General features: G+C 43.5%; 1 protein-coding gene across 1 annotated transcript in view; it reads left to right on the top strand.

Annotated features, from left to right (window-relative positions):
• UBE3C (ubiquitin protein ligase E3C) overlaps nucleotides 1-18,737 on the top strand; it is a 130,761-nt gene that overhangs the window by 104,099 nt on the left and 7,925 nt on the right. Inside the window, exons 19-22 of the mRNA XM_036899701.2 lie at nucleotides 703-915; nucleotides 11,999-12,187; nucleotides 12,286-12,352; nucleotides 18,191-18,321. Of these exons, the coding sequence (XP_036755596.2) occupies nucleotides 703-915; nucleotides 11,999-12,187; nucleotides 12,286-12,352; nucleotides 18,191-18,321 (600 nt within the window). The remainder of the gene's footprint in view (nucleotides 1-702; nucleotides 916-11,998; nucleotides 12,188-12,285; nucleotides 12,353-18,190; nucleotides 18,322-18,737) is intronic.

Consider the following 18,737-nt stretch of genomic DNA (forward strand, 5'->3'; position numbering starts at 1 on the left):
TTTTGAGATCCAGAGAGAGATGCTCAAATCCTGACACTACTGTCCCCCTTCCCACCTGTGAACCTCACCTTATTTGGAAGTAAGAGTCTTTGCATATGTGATCAAGCCAAGACAGGTCGTACTGGGTTTGACTGGGTCCCCAAATACAGTGACCGGCATCTTTCTAGAGAAGGGAGAGAGAGATGCAGACACGCAGGAGGACAGCTCCGTGGAGAGCAGCGGGTGGAGGGTCACAGCTACAGGGCAGGGGCCCTCCCAGAACCTGCGGAGAGAGCCTGGCCCTGCTGTCACCTTGATTCGGGCTTCTGCCTGTAAAACCGAGACAGCCGGTTCCTTGCTGTAGGCCCCAGCCGTTAGTACTTGGCACAGGAAATGGGCGCACCCGAGGCCCCTCACAGACAGCGCTTGCCAGCCTTTCTCCCCTTGGTGTTGACATGACGTGATTTCTGCCTTAAAATTCTTTGATAGTCTGGTCTAGACTTTTCAATGTACTGAATGCAGGCCCTGAACGCCCCGGCTGGGGCCTGGCACGTGGCCCTTGCTCACCAAATACTAGCTTCCCCCGTCCTCGTTCTCATGCAGAAAGAGGATCTGCTTTCTTGAGATTCTGTTAAATCTCAAATTACACATAGCTTTTTATTGTAGGAAATGTGAGAAAAGAATGCTGTGAGGGGCTCAGCATTGCTCGATGTCTCGTTGCAGGCCCTCTATGAGAACATGCTGGTGGAGCTGCCCTTTGCCGGCTTCTTCCTCTCCAAGCTGCTTGGGACCAGTGCGGATGTGGACATTCACCACCTGGCTTCTCTGGACCCTGAAGTCTACAAAAATCTGCTGTTTCTCAAGAGCTATGATGGTGATGTGGAGGAGCTGGGCCTGAACTTCACTGTGGTCAACAATGACCTCGGGGAGGCACAGGTGAGAGGGCGCCCCTCATGTGCACTGACGCCCCGTTTTGACTCCCAAGTGAGGAGGGGGAGTGTCCACAGCCCAGTGCATCCTTCTCGGTGAAAACACCTGTGCTTTGTATGGTGGGAGCTGTTGCGCAGTGGCTCAGCATCAGAAATCCGGGGCTTGCAGGAGCCTGGCACACAGCGCCGCTCTTGATGCCCCCACCCCCAGAGCGTTATGCCCTTGTGGCCGTGGGCTCGGCCATGTCTTCATCCTCGCCCTGGGTCCCAGGGAGCCCTGGGGGTGGCCCATGCTTGCGCTTTCTGGCCCACTCGGATGCACCTCTGCTGCTCCAATGCAGGCACCAGGCTGCTGCTTCTGACCTTCATTGACCATTTGGGTGGTCTTGCTATGTTTAATCCTTTCATAAGGAGCAAAATAATGTTTTAAATAACAGCTTTATTGAGATAACATTCATATACCCTAAAGTCCACCCTTTACATATACAAGCAGCTTTGGACGTCACAGATCTGTGCCACTGTCACCAAACCTAAGCTCAGGGCATGTTCATTGCCCTGTAGAGACTGCACGCACCTGAGCAAGTCACTCACCCTGGGCCAGGATGCGCCAAACACCTCCTTCTGTTCATTTGCCTCTCTGGGTATTGTGGCACCTGCGATCTCACAGCACTCGCCTTTGGGACGGCTTTGTGCCCCGTGGCCGGTGTCAGCGCGTCATTCCTTTCTCTGGCCAACGACGTCCCATTGTAGGTGCGCCGCATCTCCTTGCTCAGGTGGTGACTTGGGTTTTTCTCCTTTGCCTGCTGTGAATGTGCACGCGGGAGTCGCTGCCGTGGGGCTGGCTTGGACACTGAGAAGAGGCAGTGGGGCCGTGAGCTGACAGGCTGGGGCTGGGGCAGAGTCCATCATGCTGCGCCCTCCGCTTCCGCATACGTCCCATGCTCCCATAACTGGCAAAGCTTGTTTTGATGCAGAGACAAATTGTCTGAGGACCTTCCAAGTTGTATTTATTAATATCTCATTTTATTAGATTTTAAAGTAACCAGCTGTGCTTTTCTAACCTGTTTGGTTTTCAGACAAATAATGTCTCTTTCACAGTCAAGCAACACCTTTTCTGCTACTCTTAATAGGTAGATAATGCCTTCTGAATCTAGTGGTTGGGTTTTAACTACAAAAATACTGTTATTTTTAGACTTGGCAGTTATTTCTCTGAATTTCTCTGTCGTCACTTGGTTTCTGATCCAGGTTTGCACAGGTTGCCGGTTCCACCAGCTTCGAAGTAACTGCATGTTAGCAGGGTCTCTGTATGCGCTCCTGCGGCCACTGAAGATGCACTCACCCCCACGTGTAAAGCTTAACCTAACCCTCCACGGGCACTCTGGCATTTTATTTTGGTAAATGCATATGTTGAACACATTTGAGTTACTGTGATTTTGGTTCATTTTATATCACATCTACCATGCCTGCTCTTTATTTCTTCATCCATGAGACACAGTGCTCAGTGTACTGGCCACTGTGCTGTGCACAGGAGGTTTTTTTTTAGCTTTAAGAACACATACATTCTAAAAATAGAGGAAGATGTGATCTGTGGAATAAGAGATGTATAGTTTAGGAGTAGTTAGGAGTGCTCAAGTCCATGTAGGTCAGGCAGGGCTACGTGGCCTAGGCCCTAGAGGGGTAGGTGAGCAGGCTTAGAAGCGGCCGCAGCTAGGAGGCACATGGAATAGGAAGGCCGAGCTTTCTCCTGTTGTCTGTGGAGACCGTTCACGGCCTTGGGCCTTAGGAAGGCTAAACATGAGGCAGAAAGACAGCCTGGCAGCTGCATTTCAGAGCTAACAGGAAAGTGGATGACAAGAAACCCTCAGAGGCCCTGTCAGAGGAAGCTGAGGCCTTGGCTCTGTTAAGTCAGCAGGCCCCAGGGCCAGCGTGGGTGCTCCGTGGGTCACGCGGTTCCGGAACTCAGAGACAGCTCGAGCCGGATGGGCTTACAGGTCCTCAGGAAAATGAAGAGTTCGGCGTCTTGGCTTTGGCCTTCTCTCTGGACACCAGAACTGTCACATGGTTTGTACACCACAGTGGGGTCTTCAAAAACTAATATAAAAGGCACACACAAAGATTATACATGTTCCCCTTTCTGGGTATTTATTTAAATGATCATCTTTATGGTACTCAAGTTTTCAGTCTCTTTCATAGCCTTTAAAGCCGCCTACCTCAGAAATAGGTGTGGGTTAAATCCCAAAGGGTTATAAAGGAAAGAATATGCCGCCCACCTCCTGCTTCTTCCAGAGCTTGGTGATCTCCAGGCGTTTTGGCGACTGACATCAGTGCGGACGTGGAGAACAGACCGTGTTTGTTGTCTGCGTCTGGTTTAGTTGCTTTTGTTTGATACTTAGAGATGAAGTTTCAACAACGTGGGCCTTAGACGTTTTGTTGTTGTTGTTGTTGTTGTTATCATTAACCTACAATTACATGCAGAACATTATGTTTACTAGGCTCCCCCCATCGCCAAGTCCCCCCACAATCCCCATTACAGTCACTGTCCATCAGTGTAGTCATTACTTGTCTTCTCTGTGTTGCACATCCCTCCTTATGTTCCCCCACATTATATATGTTAATATAAGGCCCCCTTTCTTTTTCCCTGCCTTTATCCCTCCCTTCCCACCCATCCTGCCCAGTCCCTTTCCCTTTGGTAACTGTTAATCCATTCTTGGGTTCTGTGAGTCTGCTGCTGTTTTATTCCTTCAGTTTTTCTTTGTTCTTATACTCCACAGATGAGTGAAATCATTTGGTACTTGTCTTTCTCCGCCTGGCTTATTTCACTGAGCATAATACCCTCTAGCTCCATCCATGTTGTTGCAAATGGTAGGATTTGTTTTCTTCTTATGGCTGAATAATATTCCATGTGTATATGTACCACATCTTTATCCATTCATCTACTGGTGGACACTTAGGTTGCTTTCATTTCTTGGCTATTATGAATAGTGCCGTGATAAACATAGGGGTGCATCTGTCTTTTTCAAACTGGGCTGCTGCATTCTTAGGGTAAATTCCTAGAAGTGGGATTCCTGGGTCAAATGGTATTTCTATTTTGAGCTTTTTGAGGAACCTCCATACTGCTTTCCACAATGGTTGGACTAATTTACATTCCCACCAGCAGTGTAGGAGGGTTCCCCTTTCTCTGCAACCTCGCCAACATTTGTTGTTTGTCTTTTGGATGGTGGCGATCCTTACTGGTATGAGGTGATATCTCATTGTGGTTTTAATCTGCATTTCTCTGATGACTAGCGATGTGGAGCATCTTTTCATGTGTCTGTTGTCCATCTGAATTTCTTCGTTGGAGAACTGTCTGTTCAGCTCCTTTGCCCATTTTTTAATTGGATTATTTGCTTTTTGTTTGTTGAGATGTGTGAGCTCTTTATATATTTTGCATGTCAAGCGTTTATCGGATCTGTCAATTATGAATATATTCTCCCATACTGTAGGGTACCTTTTTGTTCTATTGGTGGTGTCCTTTGCTGTACAGAAGCTTTTCAGCTTGATGTAGTCCCACTTGTTCATTTTTGCTTTTGTTTCCCTTGCCCGGGGAGATGTGTTCATGAAGAAGTCACTCATGTTTATGTCCATGAGATATTTGCCTATGTTTTTTTCTAAGAGTTTTATGGTTTCATGACTTATATTCAGGTCTTTGATCCATTTCAAATTTACTTTTGTGTATGGGGTTAGCCAGTGATCCAGTTTCATTCTCTTACATGTAGCTGTCCAGTTTTGCCAGCACCATCTGTTGAAGAGACTGTCATTTCCCCACTGTATGTCCATGGCTCCTTTATCGTATATTAATTGACCATATATGTTTGGGTTAATGTCTGGGGTCTCTATTCTGTTCCACTGGTCTGTGGCTCTGTTCTTGTGCCAGTACCAAATTCTCTTGTTTACTGTGGCTTTGTAGTAGAGCTAGAAGTTGGGGAGCAAAATCTCCCCCACTTTATTCTTCCTTTTCAGGATTGCTTTGGCTATTCGGGTCTTTGGTGTTTCCATATGAATTTTTGAACTATTTGTTCCAGTTGAAGAATGCTGTTGGTAATTTGATAGGGATTGCATCAAAACTGTATATTGCTTTGGGCAGGATGGCCATTTTGACGATATTAATTCTTCCTAGCCACGAGCATGGGATGAGTTTCCATTTGTTAGTGTTCCCTTTAATTTATCTTAAGAGTGACTTGTAGTTTTCAGGGTATAGGTCTTTCACTTCCTTGGTTAGGTTTATTCCTAGGTATTTTATTCTTTTTGATGTAATTGTGAATGGAATTGTTTTCCTGATTTCTCTTTCTGTTAGTTCATTGTTAGTGTATAGGAAATCCACAGATTTCTGTGTGTTAATTTTGTATCCTGCAACTTTGCTGTATTCTGATATCAGTTCTAGTAGTTTTGGAGTGGAGTCTTTAGGGTTTTTTATGTACAATATCATGTCATCTGCAAATAGTGACAGTTTAACTTCTTCTTTACCAATCTGGATTCCTTGTATTTCTTTGTTTTGTCTATTTGCCATGGCTAGGACCTCCAGGACTATGTTAAATAACAGTGGGGAGAGTGGGCATCCCTGTCTACTTCCCGATCTTAGAGGAAAAGCTTTCAGCTTCTCACTGTTCAGTATAATGTTGGCTGTGGGTTTATCATATATGGCATTTATTATGTTGAGGTACTTGCTCTGTATACCCATTTTGCTGAGAGTTTTTATCATGAATTGATGTTGAATTTTGTCGAATGCTTTTTCAGCATCTACGGAAATGATCCTGTGGTTTTTGTCCTTCTTTTTATTTATGTGGTGGATGGTGTTGATGGATTTTCGAATGTTATACCATCCTTGCATCCCTGGGGTGAATCCCACTTGGTCATGGTGTATGATCCTTTTGATGTATTTTTGAGTTTGGTTTGCTAAATATTTTGTTGAGTATTTTTGCATCTACGTTCATCAGGGATATTGGTCTGTAGTTTTCTTTTTTGGTGGGGTCTTTGCCTGGTTTTGGTATTAGGGTGATGTTGGCTTCACAGAATGAGTTTGGGAGTATTCCCTCCTCTTCTATTTTTTGGAAAACTTTAAGGAGAATGGGTATTATGTCTTCTCTGTATGTCTGATAAAATTCCGAGGTAAATCCATCTGGCCCCGGGGGTTTTGTTCTTTGGTAGTTTTCTGATTACCACTTCAATTTCTTTGCTGGTAATTGGTTTGTTTAGATTTTGTGTTTCTTCCTTGGTCAGTCTTGGAAGGTTGTATTTTTCTAGGAAGTTGTCCATTTCTTCTAGGTTTTCCAGCTTGTTAGCATACAGGTTTTCATAGTGTTCTCTAATAATTTTTGTATTTCTGTGGGGCCCATCATGATTTTGCCTTTCTCGTTTCTGATTATGTTGATGTGTGTTGATTCTCTTTTTCTCTTGATTAGTCTGGCTAGAGGCTTATCTATTTTGTTTATTTTCTCAAAGAACCAGCTCTTGGTTTCATTAATTTTTTTCTATTGTTTTATTCTTCTCAATTTTGTTTATTTCTTCTGTGATCATTATTATGTCCCTCCTTCTGCTGACTTTAGGCCTCATTTGTTCTTCTTTTTCCAATTTCAATAATTGTGATGTTAGGCTATTCATTTGGGATTGTTCTTCCTTCTTTAAATATGCCTGATTTGCTATATACTTTCCTCTTAAGATTGCTTTCGCTGCATCCCACAGTAGTTGGGGCTTTGTGTTGTTGTTGTCATTTGTTTCCATATATTGCTTGATCTCTGTTTTGATTTGGTCGTGGATCCATTGATTATTTAGGAGCGTGTTGTTAAGCCTCCATGTGTTTGTGGGCCTTTTTACTTTCTTTGTACAGTTTATTTCTAGTTTTATACCTTTGTGGTCTGAAAAGTTGGTTGGTAGAATTTCAATCTTTTTTAATTTACTGAGGCTTTTTTTGTGGCCCAGTATGTGGTCTATTCTGGAGAATGTTCCATGTGCACTGGAGAAGAATGTGTATGCTGTTGTTTTTGGATGTAGAGTTCTATAGATGTCTGTTAGGTCCATCTGTTCTAGTGTGTTGTTCAGTGTTCTGTGTCCTTACTTGTTTTCTTTTTGGTGGATCTATCCTTTGGAGTGAGTGATGTGTTGAAGTAGCCTAAAATGAGTACATTGCATTCTATTTTCTCCTTTAATTCTGTTAGTATTTATTTCACGTATCCTGGTGCTCCTGTGTTGGCTACATATATATTTATAATTATTATATCCTCTTGTTGGACTGAGCCCTTTATCATTATGTAATGTCCTTCTTTATCTCTTGTTACTTTCTTTGTTTTGAAATCTATTTTGTCTGATACTAGTACTGCAACACCTGGTTTTTTCTCCTTGTTTGCATGAAATATCTTTTTCCATCCCTTGACTTTTAGTCTGTGCATGTCTTTGGGTTTGAGGTGAGTTTCTTGTAAGCAGCTTATAGATGGGTCTTGTTTTTTTATCCATTCTGTTACTCTTTGTCTTTTGATTGGTGCATTCAGTCCATTTACATTTAGCATGATTATTGAAAGATATGTACTTATTGCCATTGCAGGCTTTAGATTCGTGGTTACTAAAGGTTCAAGGTTAGCTTCTTTAGTATCTTACTGCCTAACTTAACTCGCTTATTGAGCTATTATAAACACAGTCTGGTGATTCTTTATTTCTCTCCCTTCTTATTCCTCCTCCTCCATTATTTGTATGTTGGTTGTTTTATTCTGTGCTCTTTTGTGTTTCCTTTAACTGCTTTTGTGGGTAGTTGATTTTATTTTTTGCCTTTAGTTAGTATTTGCTTGGTCTTCTTTCTTTGCTGTGATTTTATTTTCTCTGGTGACATCTGTTTAGCCTTAGGAGTGCTCCCATCTAGAGCAGTCCCTCTAAAATACCCTGTAGAGGTGGTTTGTGGGAGGCATTCCCTCAACTTTTGCTTGTCTGGGAATTGTTTAATCCCTCCTTCATATTTAAATGATAATCGTGCTGGATACAGTATCCTTGGTTCAAGGCCCTTCTGTTTCATTGCATTAAATATATCATGCCATTCTCTTCTCGCCTGTAAGGTTTCTGTTGAGAAGTCTGATGATACCTGATGGGTTTTCCTTTGTAGGTGACCTTTTTTTTCTCTCTGGCTGCCTTTAATACTCTGTCCTTGTCCTTGATCTTTGCCATTTTAATTATTATGTGTCTTGGTGTTGTCCTCTTTGGGTCCCTTCTGTTGGGAGTTCTGTGTACTTCTGTGGTCTGAGCTTCTATTTCCTCCCCCAGTTTGGGGAAGTTTTCAGTAATTATTTCTTCAAATACACTTTCTATCCCTTTTTCTCTCTCTTCTTCTTCTTGTACCCCTATAATACAGATATTGCTCCTTTTGGATTGGTCACACAGTTCTCTTAATATTGTTTCATTCCTGGAGATCCTTTTATCTCTCTCTCTGTCAGCTTCTATGCCTTCCTGTTCTCTGGTTTCTAATCCATCAGTGGCCTCTTGCATCTCATCCATTGTGCTTTTAAATCCTTCCAGAGATTGTTTTATTTCTGTATTCTCCCTCCTTAGCTCTTGCATGTTTCTCTTCAAGTCCATCAGTATGGTTATGACCTTAATTTTAGATTCTTTTTCAGGGAGATCGGTTAGGTCTGTCTCCCCAGATTCCTTTTCAGGGGAGACTGTCTGGATTAATCTGGTCTGTATCAAATTCTTCTGCCTTTTCATGGCAATAGAGGTAATCATGGATAGTTGGCACATGTCGGCTGGGAGAACGTCCCTTCTTGCTAGTTTGTGGCCCTCCTCTCCTGAGAGCACGGCAGCCCCTAGCGGCTTGTGCTGGGCAGCTCCGTGCAGACGGGGTCTCTGATTCTTGCCTGGCCCTTGTGAAGGAAGCTCTGCGCATGGTTGCTGTGGGCATGGCCGCTCTCAGGCTGCTGCTCCGCTATGGCGGCGCCACACCGGAGGGGAAATGGGCGGGAAGCTCTTCATCGCCGTGAGGGGCCTTGGAACTGCGCTGCTTCCCAGGGGGTTAGGGCGCCCGGAGTTCCCCGGGATTCCCAGCTGCTGGGCTAAGTGTCCCAGGACGCGTCCATCCAGCTGTGGGGTCCCTGTCCCTTTAAGACTTTCAAAAAGCACTCACTTTTCCTTGTCCCCGGGGTGCCGGCTGCAGGGACCCGCTTACCGTTCTTGCTGCCCTGTTTCCCTAGTATCCAGGACCCCACGCAGGCACTGTGTCTGCGCTCTGGCCCGGATGGCTGGGGCTGGGTGTTCGGCAGTCCTGGGCTCCGTCTCCCTCCCGCTCTGCCTGCTCTTCTCCCGCCGGGAGCTGGGGGGAGGGGCGCTCGGCTCCCGCGGGGCCGGGGCTTGTATCTCACCCCCTTCGCGAGGCGCTGGGTTCTCTCAGGTGCGGATGTGGTCTGGATGTTGTCCTGTGTCCTCTGGTCTGTCTTTTAGGGATAGTTGTATTTGTTGTATTTTCAAATATATATATATATGTTTTTGGGAGGAGATTTCCGCTGCTCTACTCACGCCGCCATCTGGGCTCCTCCTCTACCACCTTAGACGTTTTTAAAAAGATTTGTTCAGCCACTTGCTGCGCTTGCTTCACCCACCTGGAGGCAGTATTTAAAACCAGAATCAGAGCTCTGGGGATACTTCCCGTTTTTCCTTCTGAAATAGATGGTAATGGTGAAATGTCGCATATGTAAGACTTCTGTTAAAGCACCGCTGATAACACTGGGATCTGTTAAAAGCCGAAGGGTGAAGGTACGATGTTCCAGTTACTCATAGGAATTCCCACTGAGTAAAGGGATTATAGATGATGATGCGTAAGAAGAATTATACCAGAGAGTCTTAATTGGAAGATTAAGAAAGCCACTTGGTAAGGCACCTAATTTGCGGGGGCATCTTATGGATTTCTGTAGAAAGAGTTATTTTGAAAATCCTCTGCATATGTTTAAGTTTATAAAATATGATTTAAAGATGTGCAATATGCAAATACTTCATTATGTTGGTGGATTATGTTAATTAACTTTCCTTGTGAAATAATGGTGTTGCTTTCAAATTTGTTTTCTTCAATGTAGTCAGTATAGCTGCTTGTTAGCTTACTTAAGAACAGACATGAAATTTTAGACTAATTTGTACATACATCCCTCTGGAGGGAAATACTCAGTATTTAAGGTGGGACAGTAAATAACCCTCCATTATGGAGAAAAGCATTGCCCTTGAGTCCCATGACTTCTGGTAAAGCCCTGGTTTTGCTGCATTGCTGTGTAACTTGGGCAAGTCCTAGGAACCCTTCCTCATCTTCAGAAGGGGGAGGTGTTACCGTGAGGACTGCGTGAGCTCATGTGAGGTTCGCTCGGCCAGTGTGCCGCAGTGCCAGCCAGTATGGACGTTCAGAAGTGACGGAGAAGATTGCTCTTGCTATGAGAACTGCTCTGTCATACTTAAAGATTTCAGTGCCACTCAAAATAAATCTTAGGCCAGATTTGACACGATTCTAAGCCATCCATAGTTGTTGAGGTATAGCCTGGCAATGGCTTTAAATCACAAATGGCGGTCTGATCAGGCAAGGTGACAGGGCTTTGACGTCCTTCAAGGGATAGCTTCACAGGCCCTTCGTCTGCCAGATGGCCAGTACCTCACTGTCACCCTGCCCATAGTCCACTTCAGGGAAGGGGTGGTCTGCTCTGTGGAAAGAGCAGGCACTCCGGGGGCCAGTAACGTGGCCTTTGAGCAGAGCACCAGCATGAGCCCCCACCTAGGCCTGTGGCTCAGCCCCAAGAACAGGATTAGGGAAGTATGAGGCATCACCTTGGTTGTGTGACAATGAATGAAGCCGGTCTGATGGGCCACATGGCTTTCATAGCATGAGGTGAATGACCTTGTAGCCGTCAGACAGGATTTCAGCAACGCTCCTCAGCAGATTTTAAAGTAGTCTTTCTCTTCGGGGATGAAAACGGGTAACGTGCCATGGCCCAGAGAGTGGTGCTAGCCTTGTGCCACTCAGCACTTAAGAACCACCAAGAGAACTACAGGCTGTGCAGAGAGCCCCTGGCTGTGTGGTCCCTCGTCCCCCTCCATCGCCCAGCACCTTCCTGCCGCCACCCACTGGCTTGAGGTGCCTCTCCTGCATGCTCAATTCCCCAGCAGGTGCTTATTCACTTGGTCGCTCTGGACTGTCTTTGCTCACTTCTGGTTTATCTTACGTTTCTTTATCCGTGGCCCAGATGGCCTCATTCAAATGCATTCGAGAAGGCAGTTCTTTGTTCAAGTGCTAGTAAACAAGGAATTTAAAAAGTACACTCTTGCATATTAGGCTGACATGTTTACATTTGCTGGGTGTTACATCGGTCAACTTTGTTTTTATGAGTTTACGTCATCACAGCTCAAAGAAGGACAAAGCCAGCACCACCATCGTCCTAACAACAAAATCAGCTCCAGGAGCTGATGGCTTGTCTGACCACACCTGACCTGAGGGAGGGGCTGGAGCCTGGGTGCCTGGGCCTGCCGCAGGGCTTTCTGCTCCCAGAGGCCTTCCCGCCCCACTGGACCTGCAAACCGCATGAGCCTTCCTACGTGATGGCAAAGCGCTCCTTCCAGTTCTCTTCAGAGACATAAGAAACAGACTGATCAGTCATCTCTAATTATTAAAGTTATCTTTAAACCATATTTAAAATACAGTGGCAATGACACAATGGAGATGCAAAGAGAAGCATATGGTGCTTTTGCAGACAAACACAACGGGTCACTCCACTACAGCCTTCATTCCTTCAGCTGTTTTTCTCCAATCCCTCCTCACTTAGGTTGATCATTAGTTCGTATCTCTGCCTTTTGTGATGTCTAAGTTTTTAGAATGAAGTTGCATGTTCCCCCCTGAGTCTTGGATGGCTGATGATCTTGGGCAAACCCCAGGACCAGTGGTCTCTAGGTCATTATTGGCTGGCATGCGGGCCTGGGCGCTGCTGTTTGCTTGGACTCTTGCTGACGAAGCAGAACAGTTGAGTTTCTGTGAACTAATTGCTCCTTGCTTTTGTTCACCCAACAGTCATACCTTGAGAATTTTAAGACTCTAATTTTAATATTTGCAGGTAGTTGAACTAAAATTTGGAGGGAAAGATATCCCTGTGACCAGTGCCAATCGGATTGCGTATATCCACCTGGTGGCCGACTACAGGCTGAACAGGCAGATCCGCCCACACTGCCTGGCTTTCCGGCAGGGCCTGGCCAACGTGGTGAATCTGGAGTGGCTGCGAATGTTCGACCAGCAGGAAATCCAGGTGCGTGGCTCGTGAACACGCAGGGCCTCGGCCGTTCCACTGCATGAAAGCTCTCCTGAGTCTGCCTGGCGTGTCGTGACCTGGACTTTGTTTTTCAGGTGTTGATTTCTGGGGCCCAGGTTCCCATCAGTCTAGAGGACCTGAAGTCCTTCACAAACTATTCAGGTACGTTACCACTACTGGTTATTTATTCCTGAAAACGGTCAAGGTGCGCATATTTGCAGAGTTCCCCCCCTGTATAGGTCATTCATTCTCATGGTGCAGAGCCCAGAGTGGTGGGCAGCGCAGTGAGGCCCTTCCTGTTCTCGCGTCTGCCGCCGTCCACCCTGCCGCCCCCCCGCACCGCCTCTCCCACCATGAGTAACAGCTGCTCTCGGTATCTTCATGTGCTTATACACAAAGGCAAGTTTTAAATTTTTCTCCTTCTTACATACTATCCTGCATCTTGTGTTTTTTAATCTTCACAACATAACTTCCTAAGGCTCTGCTTAGGGACATTGGGTTGCTTCCAGTCTTTGGCTTTTAAAAACAGTACTAGCCAAAAAAAAACTGGAAAGAAAAGAAAAAAATAAAAAATTGGACCTCATCAAAAGATTTACTTTTTGGTAAAATTAAACCTAAAAGTTTCTGCTCTTCAAGAAAATGAAAAACCGAAAAGAATATAAACATAAGCACATAGATAGATGCTCAACATTAGTCATTAGAGAAATGACACCTGATTTAGAGATCGTTTGTAATTCCTTTAATTATAAATTAAGAAAAAAGTCATTAGAGAAGTAACAAATTTAAAGCCATAATGAGATTGTTCATGTTGGAATTGGTATCCTTTTGGATATTTTTAAGTTTTTTTTTTTTTAATTAACCTCATTATATTATACTTGGGAGCAGTGAAAAGAGATATCTCGTTTAAACAATCAGTTATTTTGGTATGTTTTTCTTAATCATAGTCTGTTTTTCTAGTTTGTGATGATATATAATTTATATTGTATTTAATGTTAGAAATAAAAAATATTTCCAACCTGTTACTCTTCTTCCAGTTAATTTTTGAGGGTACTAGATACGTATGAATTATTTAACTTCACAGCACAACAAAACATTTTTGTGTATATTTCTGTCTTTGTAGTCTTTTTTTTTTTTTAATGAGAGAAGTCGAGAAGTTAAATTGCTTATTAAAGGACATGGAGATTTTGGGGTGAAATCAGGAGGAGTATGGCTCCCAGGAAGAAAGCATGTCAGGCTGTGCCTACCCTAGGGAAGTGGGGTGGAGACGGTGGGCATGCACCTTATCATCTCCTCTCATCCGGAGAAACAGTACTGATTCTTAAGTATGTACTTTAAAAACCCTATCTTTGTTATGTGCATGGACATTTTAAAGTATTTTATATGTATCTTAGGAAATTTTAAGTATAGTCTTAAACCAGGAGATATGAAGCCAGTACTTGTCATGTGACCCCATATCTACAAAAATAAAATTGAGTAAGACACATGCAGAAATGTTAAGTGATCATGAGATTACAAGTCATTTCTGCTTTCCCCTTTCCTTGGAATATTATACACTGCATGATTTACTCATTAAAACCAAGAAATACTAAAGACACAAACTTTATAAGATGGTAATGGTCATCTACAATTAATAAAATTACAAGTGATTTTTCCTCATTGTATTTCTTTTTTTTCTAAATATTTTGAAATGAATATTTCTTTTAGAATAATATTTAAGCTGTAAAACCATTTCCCATGTAGGACCTCCAGCTATAGCTGAGTAGTGAGGAGAGGATTTTTCTCCTCAAAGAAAGTAGATCAAAGGCAGAGAAAAATAACACAGGAAAAGGAAATTATAGATACAGAAGTCATCAAAATATAAGCAAACTGAGTCCAGCAACACATAAAAATGATTAAACCAAAAGGTATTTATCCCATGAATGCAAGGTTAGTTTTAACATCTAAAAATGCATTAATGTAATACACAGTATCGGTAGTATAAAGGACAAAACCTATACAATCATTTCCAAAGATGAAAAAAAGGAAGAAAAAAGCGCTGGAACCTTCTGAGCATCTGGGCATTCCCCACCCATTCAGGATCAAAGACTCAAGAGACTCTGAGTGGAAGGGGACTTCCCTGGTCTGACAGGGCACCCACGAGAAGGCACGGCGAGCCTCGCCCTGGGTGGGGAGAGCCCGTGTGCTTTCTGCCTAATGCAGAGATACTTGCTTTGCCATTTTTATTCACCATTGTGCTGGGGTTTTTAGCTAGTACAATGACACGATAGGTAGAGAGGAAGTAGAAGAAATCCAACTTGGAGAAGTAAAAGTTAAAACTTTTTTTTTTCATAGATAACATGACAAAAATAATACTAGGACTAATAAAATAATTTTAGCAGGTTGCAGCATTGCTCAGTATGGAGAAACCAATTCTGTTTCTATATACAATCCAAGAATGAATTAACTAGACGGTTCCTTTCAAAGTAGCATGAAAAAGAATAAAATATGAATGTAGCAAGTGCAATACTTATACCCCAGCAACTGCAAAACATTGCTGAGAGCAATTAAAGACCTACATAATAAACAGACCATCCATTTTCATGGTTTGGGAGACTCAGTATTGTCAAGGTATCATGCTCCAAATTAATCTACAAGTTCAGTGCAGTTTCTATCAAAATCACAGCAGGTTATTTTTTTTTGTAGAAATAAACATGCTAGATTAAAATCTATATAGAAATGTAGAGGACCTAAAACAGCCAAAACAATTTTGTAGAAGAACAAAGTTGAAAGACTTACACTCTGATTTAAAACTTACTACAAAGCTGCAGTAATATTAATATTGGCACAAGGAATAAGCATGTTGATCAATGGAACATGTTTGGGGGTTCAGTTATATTTACAGTAATTGATTTTCAAAATTCAGTGGTTCTGGGATGATATCCACATGGAAAAGAATGAACTTTGACCTTTTAACTCACACCCTTTGGGAAACTGAACTCAGCAGGATCAGAGACCTATAGGTTAAAGCTGCAACTGTAAAGCTTAGAAGATGCAGGAGAAAACCCTCCTGACTGCTGAGTTAGGGAGAGGGTTTAGTTGTACACCAAAAGCATGATCCAGAAAAAATTAATTTATATGAAATCAGACTTCCTTAAAATTAAAGCTTTTGTGCTTCACCTTTAAGAAAATTAAAAGATAAGTCACAGATTGGGAGAAAATATTTTCAAGTAATATGTAATAATGGGCTGTGTCCACAAAAAATAATGAGCTTCTGTAACTCAAAGACAAACAACTGAATTTAAAAACATGGCCAAGAAATATGCCACTTAAGGAGATACATATATAAGTATGTATAGCCACTGTGGCATCTGATTACACTGATGGTCAGTGACTGCAATAGGGTATGGGGGGGGACTCAATAGTAAGGGTGAATGTAATAACCACATTGTTTTTCTTGTGAAACCTTCATAAGAGTGTATATCAATGATACCTTAATAAAAAAAAAATATGTTTAGCCAGTAAGCAAACACCACTGGTCACTAGGGAAATGCAGGTAAATCCTAAGGAGATACTACTGCAGACCCACTAGAGTGGCTATAATCAGAGACAGACAATGCCAAGGGTTAGTACATGGGGAAAGTGGAACCCTCTTGACCTGTGGGAATGTAAAATGGTGCATCCTCTTTGGAAAGGCTTACAGTTATTTAAAAAGTTAAATGTAGAACAACTGGATTTTTGCAAAAGAATGAGGCTGTGTGCCTCCCTCACACCATATACAAAAATTAATTCAAAGTGGATCGACAGCCTTAATGTAAGAGCTAAAACCATGAAACTCTCAGGAAAAGATAGATAAATCTTCATGACCTTGGGTATGGTAGTGGATTCTTAGATATGAGATCAAAAGCATGAGCAACAACAAAAATGAACTGGATCTTATCATCATTACAAACTGCATCAAAGGTCATTATCAGGCAAGTGAAAAGGCAACCTACAGAATGGGAGAAAATACTTGGAAATTTTATACGTGATTAAGGGCCTGCCATCCAGAATATGTAAAGAATTCTTACAACTCAAAAATAAGAAGACAAGCCATTTCAAAAATGGACCAAGATCTTTTTCCAAAGAAGATTCATAAAAAGCCATTAGTCTCAAAAAAGATGTTCAGTGTCGCTGATCGTCAGGGAAATGTGGACCAAAACAACTGTGAGGTGGGCTTCACATCCTTTAAAAGAGCTGCTGCTGCTACTGAAACACACGCAGAAAATAACAAGTGCTGGGGAGGAATCGGAGCCCTCGTTCATTGCTGGCGGGGCTGTGAAACAGCCACTCTGGAAAGGTTTGGTGGTTCCCCAGAAAGCTAAACATGCAATTTCCGCGTATGACCCAGAATTTCCTAAGTATTCTCCAAAGGGACTGGGAGCAGGGGCTGGAACAGGTACTTGCACACCGTGTTCGTGCACATGGTGTGTTCACAGCGACCAGGAGGTGGAAGCAGCCAGATGCCCATCTGCAGCGGAGTAGATAAGCAGGTCTCACGCGCACCCAAGTGCAGTGGGATAGTACGTTTTAAAAAGGAGTGATGTTCAGTGTTACAACGTGGATGAATCGTGAAAGTATTGAACCAAGTGAAATCGGCCAGACACAAAAGAACATGTTCAGCTTATGTGAAATACCTAGAATAGGCAGATTCCTAGGCACTGAAAGTAGATTAGAGGTCACCAAGGTCGGGGGAGAGAAGGGGAACGCTTGCTTGCTACAGGGTTTCTGTTTCGGGTGATGGGTTCTGGCTGTAAACAGCAGCAGTGGCCACACAACAGCGTGAATGTCGTTCATGCCACTGAATCGTATACTTAATGGTTTAACTGGTAGATTTTATGTATTTCACTACAATTTTTTAAAAGAGACCCTTCCAGACTCTTCTGCCTGTTGAATGATGTTACCCTATCTTTCCTCCAAGGTAATCCTATCTAACCTCCAAAGGTTTTGGAAATGGAACTTGGTAAAAATTACAGTTCTGTGAACATAATTTTGTGCAGATGAAACATCTTTAAGAGCACGCGTGTAGAGAGGGTAGATGAGGGATTTGTTACAAAACAGTTGCTAAAAGCATTCACGTATATGCTTATTGTATATGTATATGAATGTGTGCACTTATCTCCCCTTTCTGTAATTAATTTGTGTTGCTCCAAATTTGAACTCTACTGTTTATGTAAAGGCAAATAGTACCAAAGGTCACCTTGTCCTCACTGTCAAGTCATTTAAGTGTAAAAAAATGAAATCTGTCCAGCCTTTCCTGTGCTAAGAAACTGCCTTGGGTGGTGCGCAAGACCCAAGAGGTGCATGTTGCACCTCCAGTGAGCTTAGCTATTCCAGTAAATAGGCTTAGAATATTGTCATGCTCATTGTGGTGCCAATTAATGCACTTAAGATACCTTATTGCTGTTATTTCCGTAGTATATTAACATTAAGGGAACAATATATAGCAGTTATTTCAGTTTTAGGAAGCACTTAAGGAGATCAAAAGCTATAAGCAGATACTACACTTCAGAGTAGTGGGCTGACCATGTGCTGGGCTCCTGTTAGCCATGGTCTACACATGACTGCCAGGAGGGCAGGTAATAAAACAGATTTGGACCCTAAGATCATGTTGACAAAATACCTAGCTTTACTAGAAGTGAAAAATCCCAATGTCTGCCATTTTTAGTTGCGTGACCATCTGCTGCTCAGCAGAGGGTGACTTTAGCTCCTAGCAAAGGTCTGAAAACCCAGTAGCCGTGGCTGACCCTCCTCCTCGCCTGTGGTGCTCTGATTCTCCTGAGGTTTCCTGCCCCTTGCCTGCCTGTAATCCCCCAGGAACAGAAGGAAAGGTGCTCAGGGGTGGCTGCCGGCCACGGGCTGCCCCTCAGGACTGTGGCAGCTGTGACGAGAGCTGGTCGCTCCTGTGAGTCTGTTGTTCTGGTGCCTTTGGAACCCCCTGCCGGGAGCTTGTTCTCAACAAGATATCTGTCCATTCTGTCGCAGGAGGCTATTCCGCCGACCACCCTGTCATCAGAGCCTTCTGGAGAGTCGTGGGAGCGTTCACGGATGAAGAGAAGCGCAAACTGCTCAAGTTTGTGACAAGCTGCTCCCGACCCCCTCTCTTGGGGTTCAAGGTACACGACTTCATGCTGCTTGCTTTAAAAACCAACCCACCACCGCGAAGGCAGCAGGGTATCCAGGGGGGCCGAGGCAGTGTGCATACCATCCCCTGGGAGGTGACCCCAAACACCGATGTCCCCATAGTTACAGCTACATTAATGAGGCCCGTCAGCTCCATCAGCTGTGCACAGCATGGCTGCTTCCTGCACATCCTCTGATTAATAAATAGTGTCAGCTCCCCCTGTTCACAGCCGTGAGCCGGGCCGCGAGGTATAGGTGGTGTGTGTGTGAGCAGAACCTGCAGTTGGTGCCCCGCATGTCTGTAGTGGCTGTTACCCAGCTGAGTCTATAAGGCATCCCAGTCCTTTTTACTATTGAACTGAAGAAAGCAAGATGAAAATTTTCATGTGTGTTTGGCAAGAAGTACGTT

This window comes from Manis pentadactyla, chromosome 7, assembly GCF_030020395.1.
Source record: "Manis pentadactyla isolate mManPen7 chromosome 7, mManPen7.hap1, whole genome shotgun sequence".
NCBI classification, from domain to species: Eukaryota; Metazoa; Chordata; class Mammalia; order Pholidota; family Manidae; genus Manis; species Manis pentadactyla.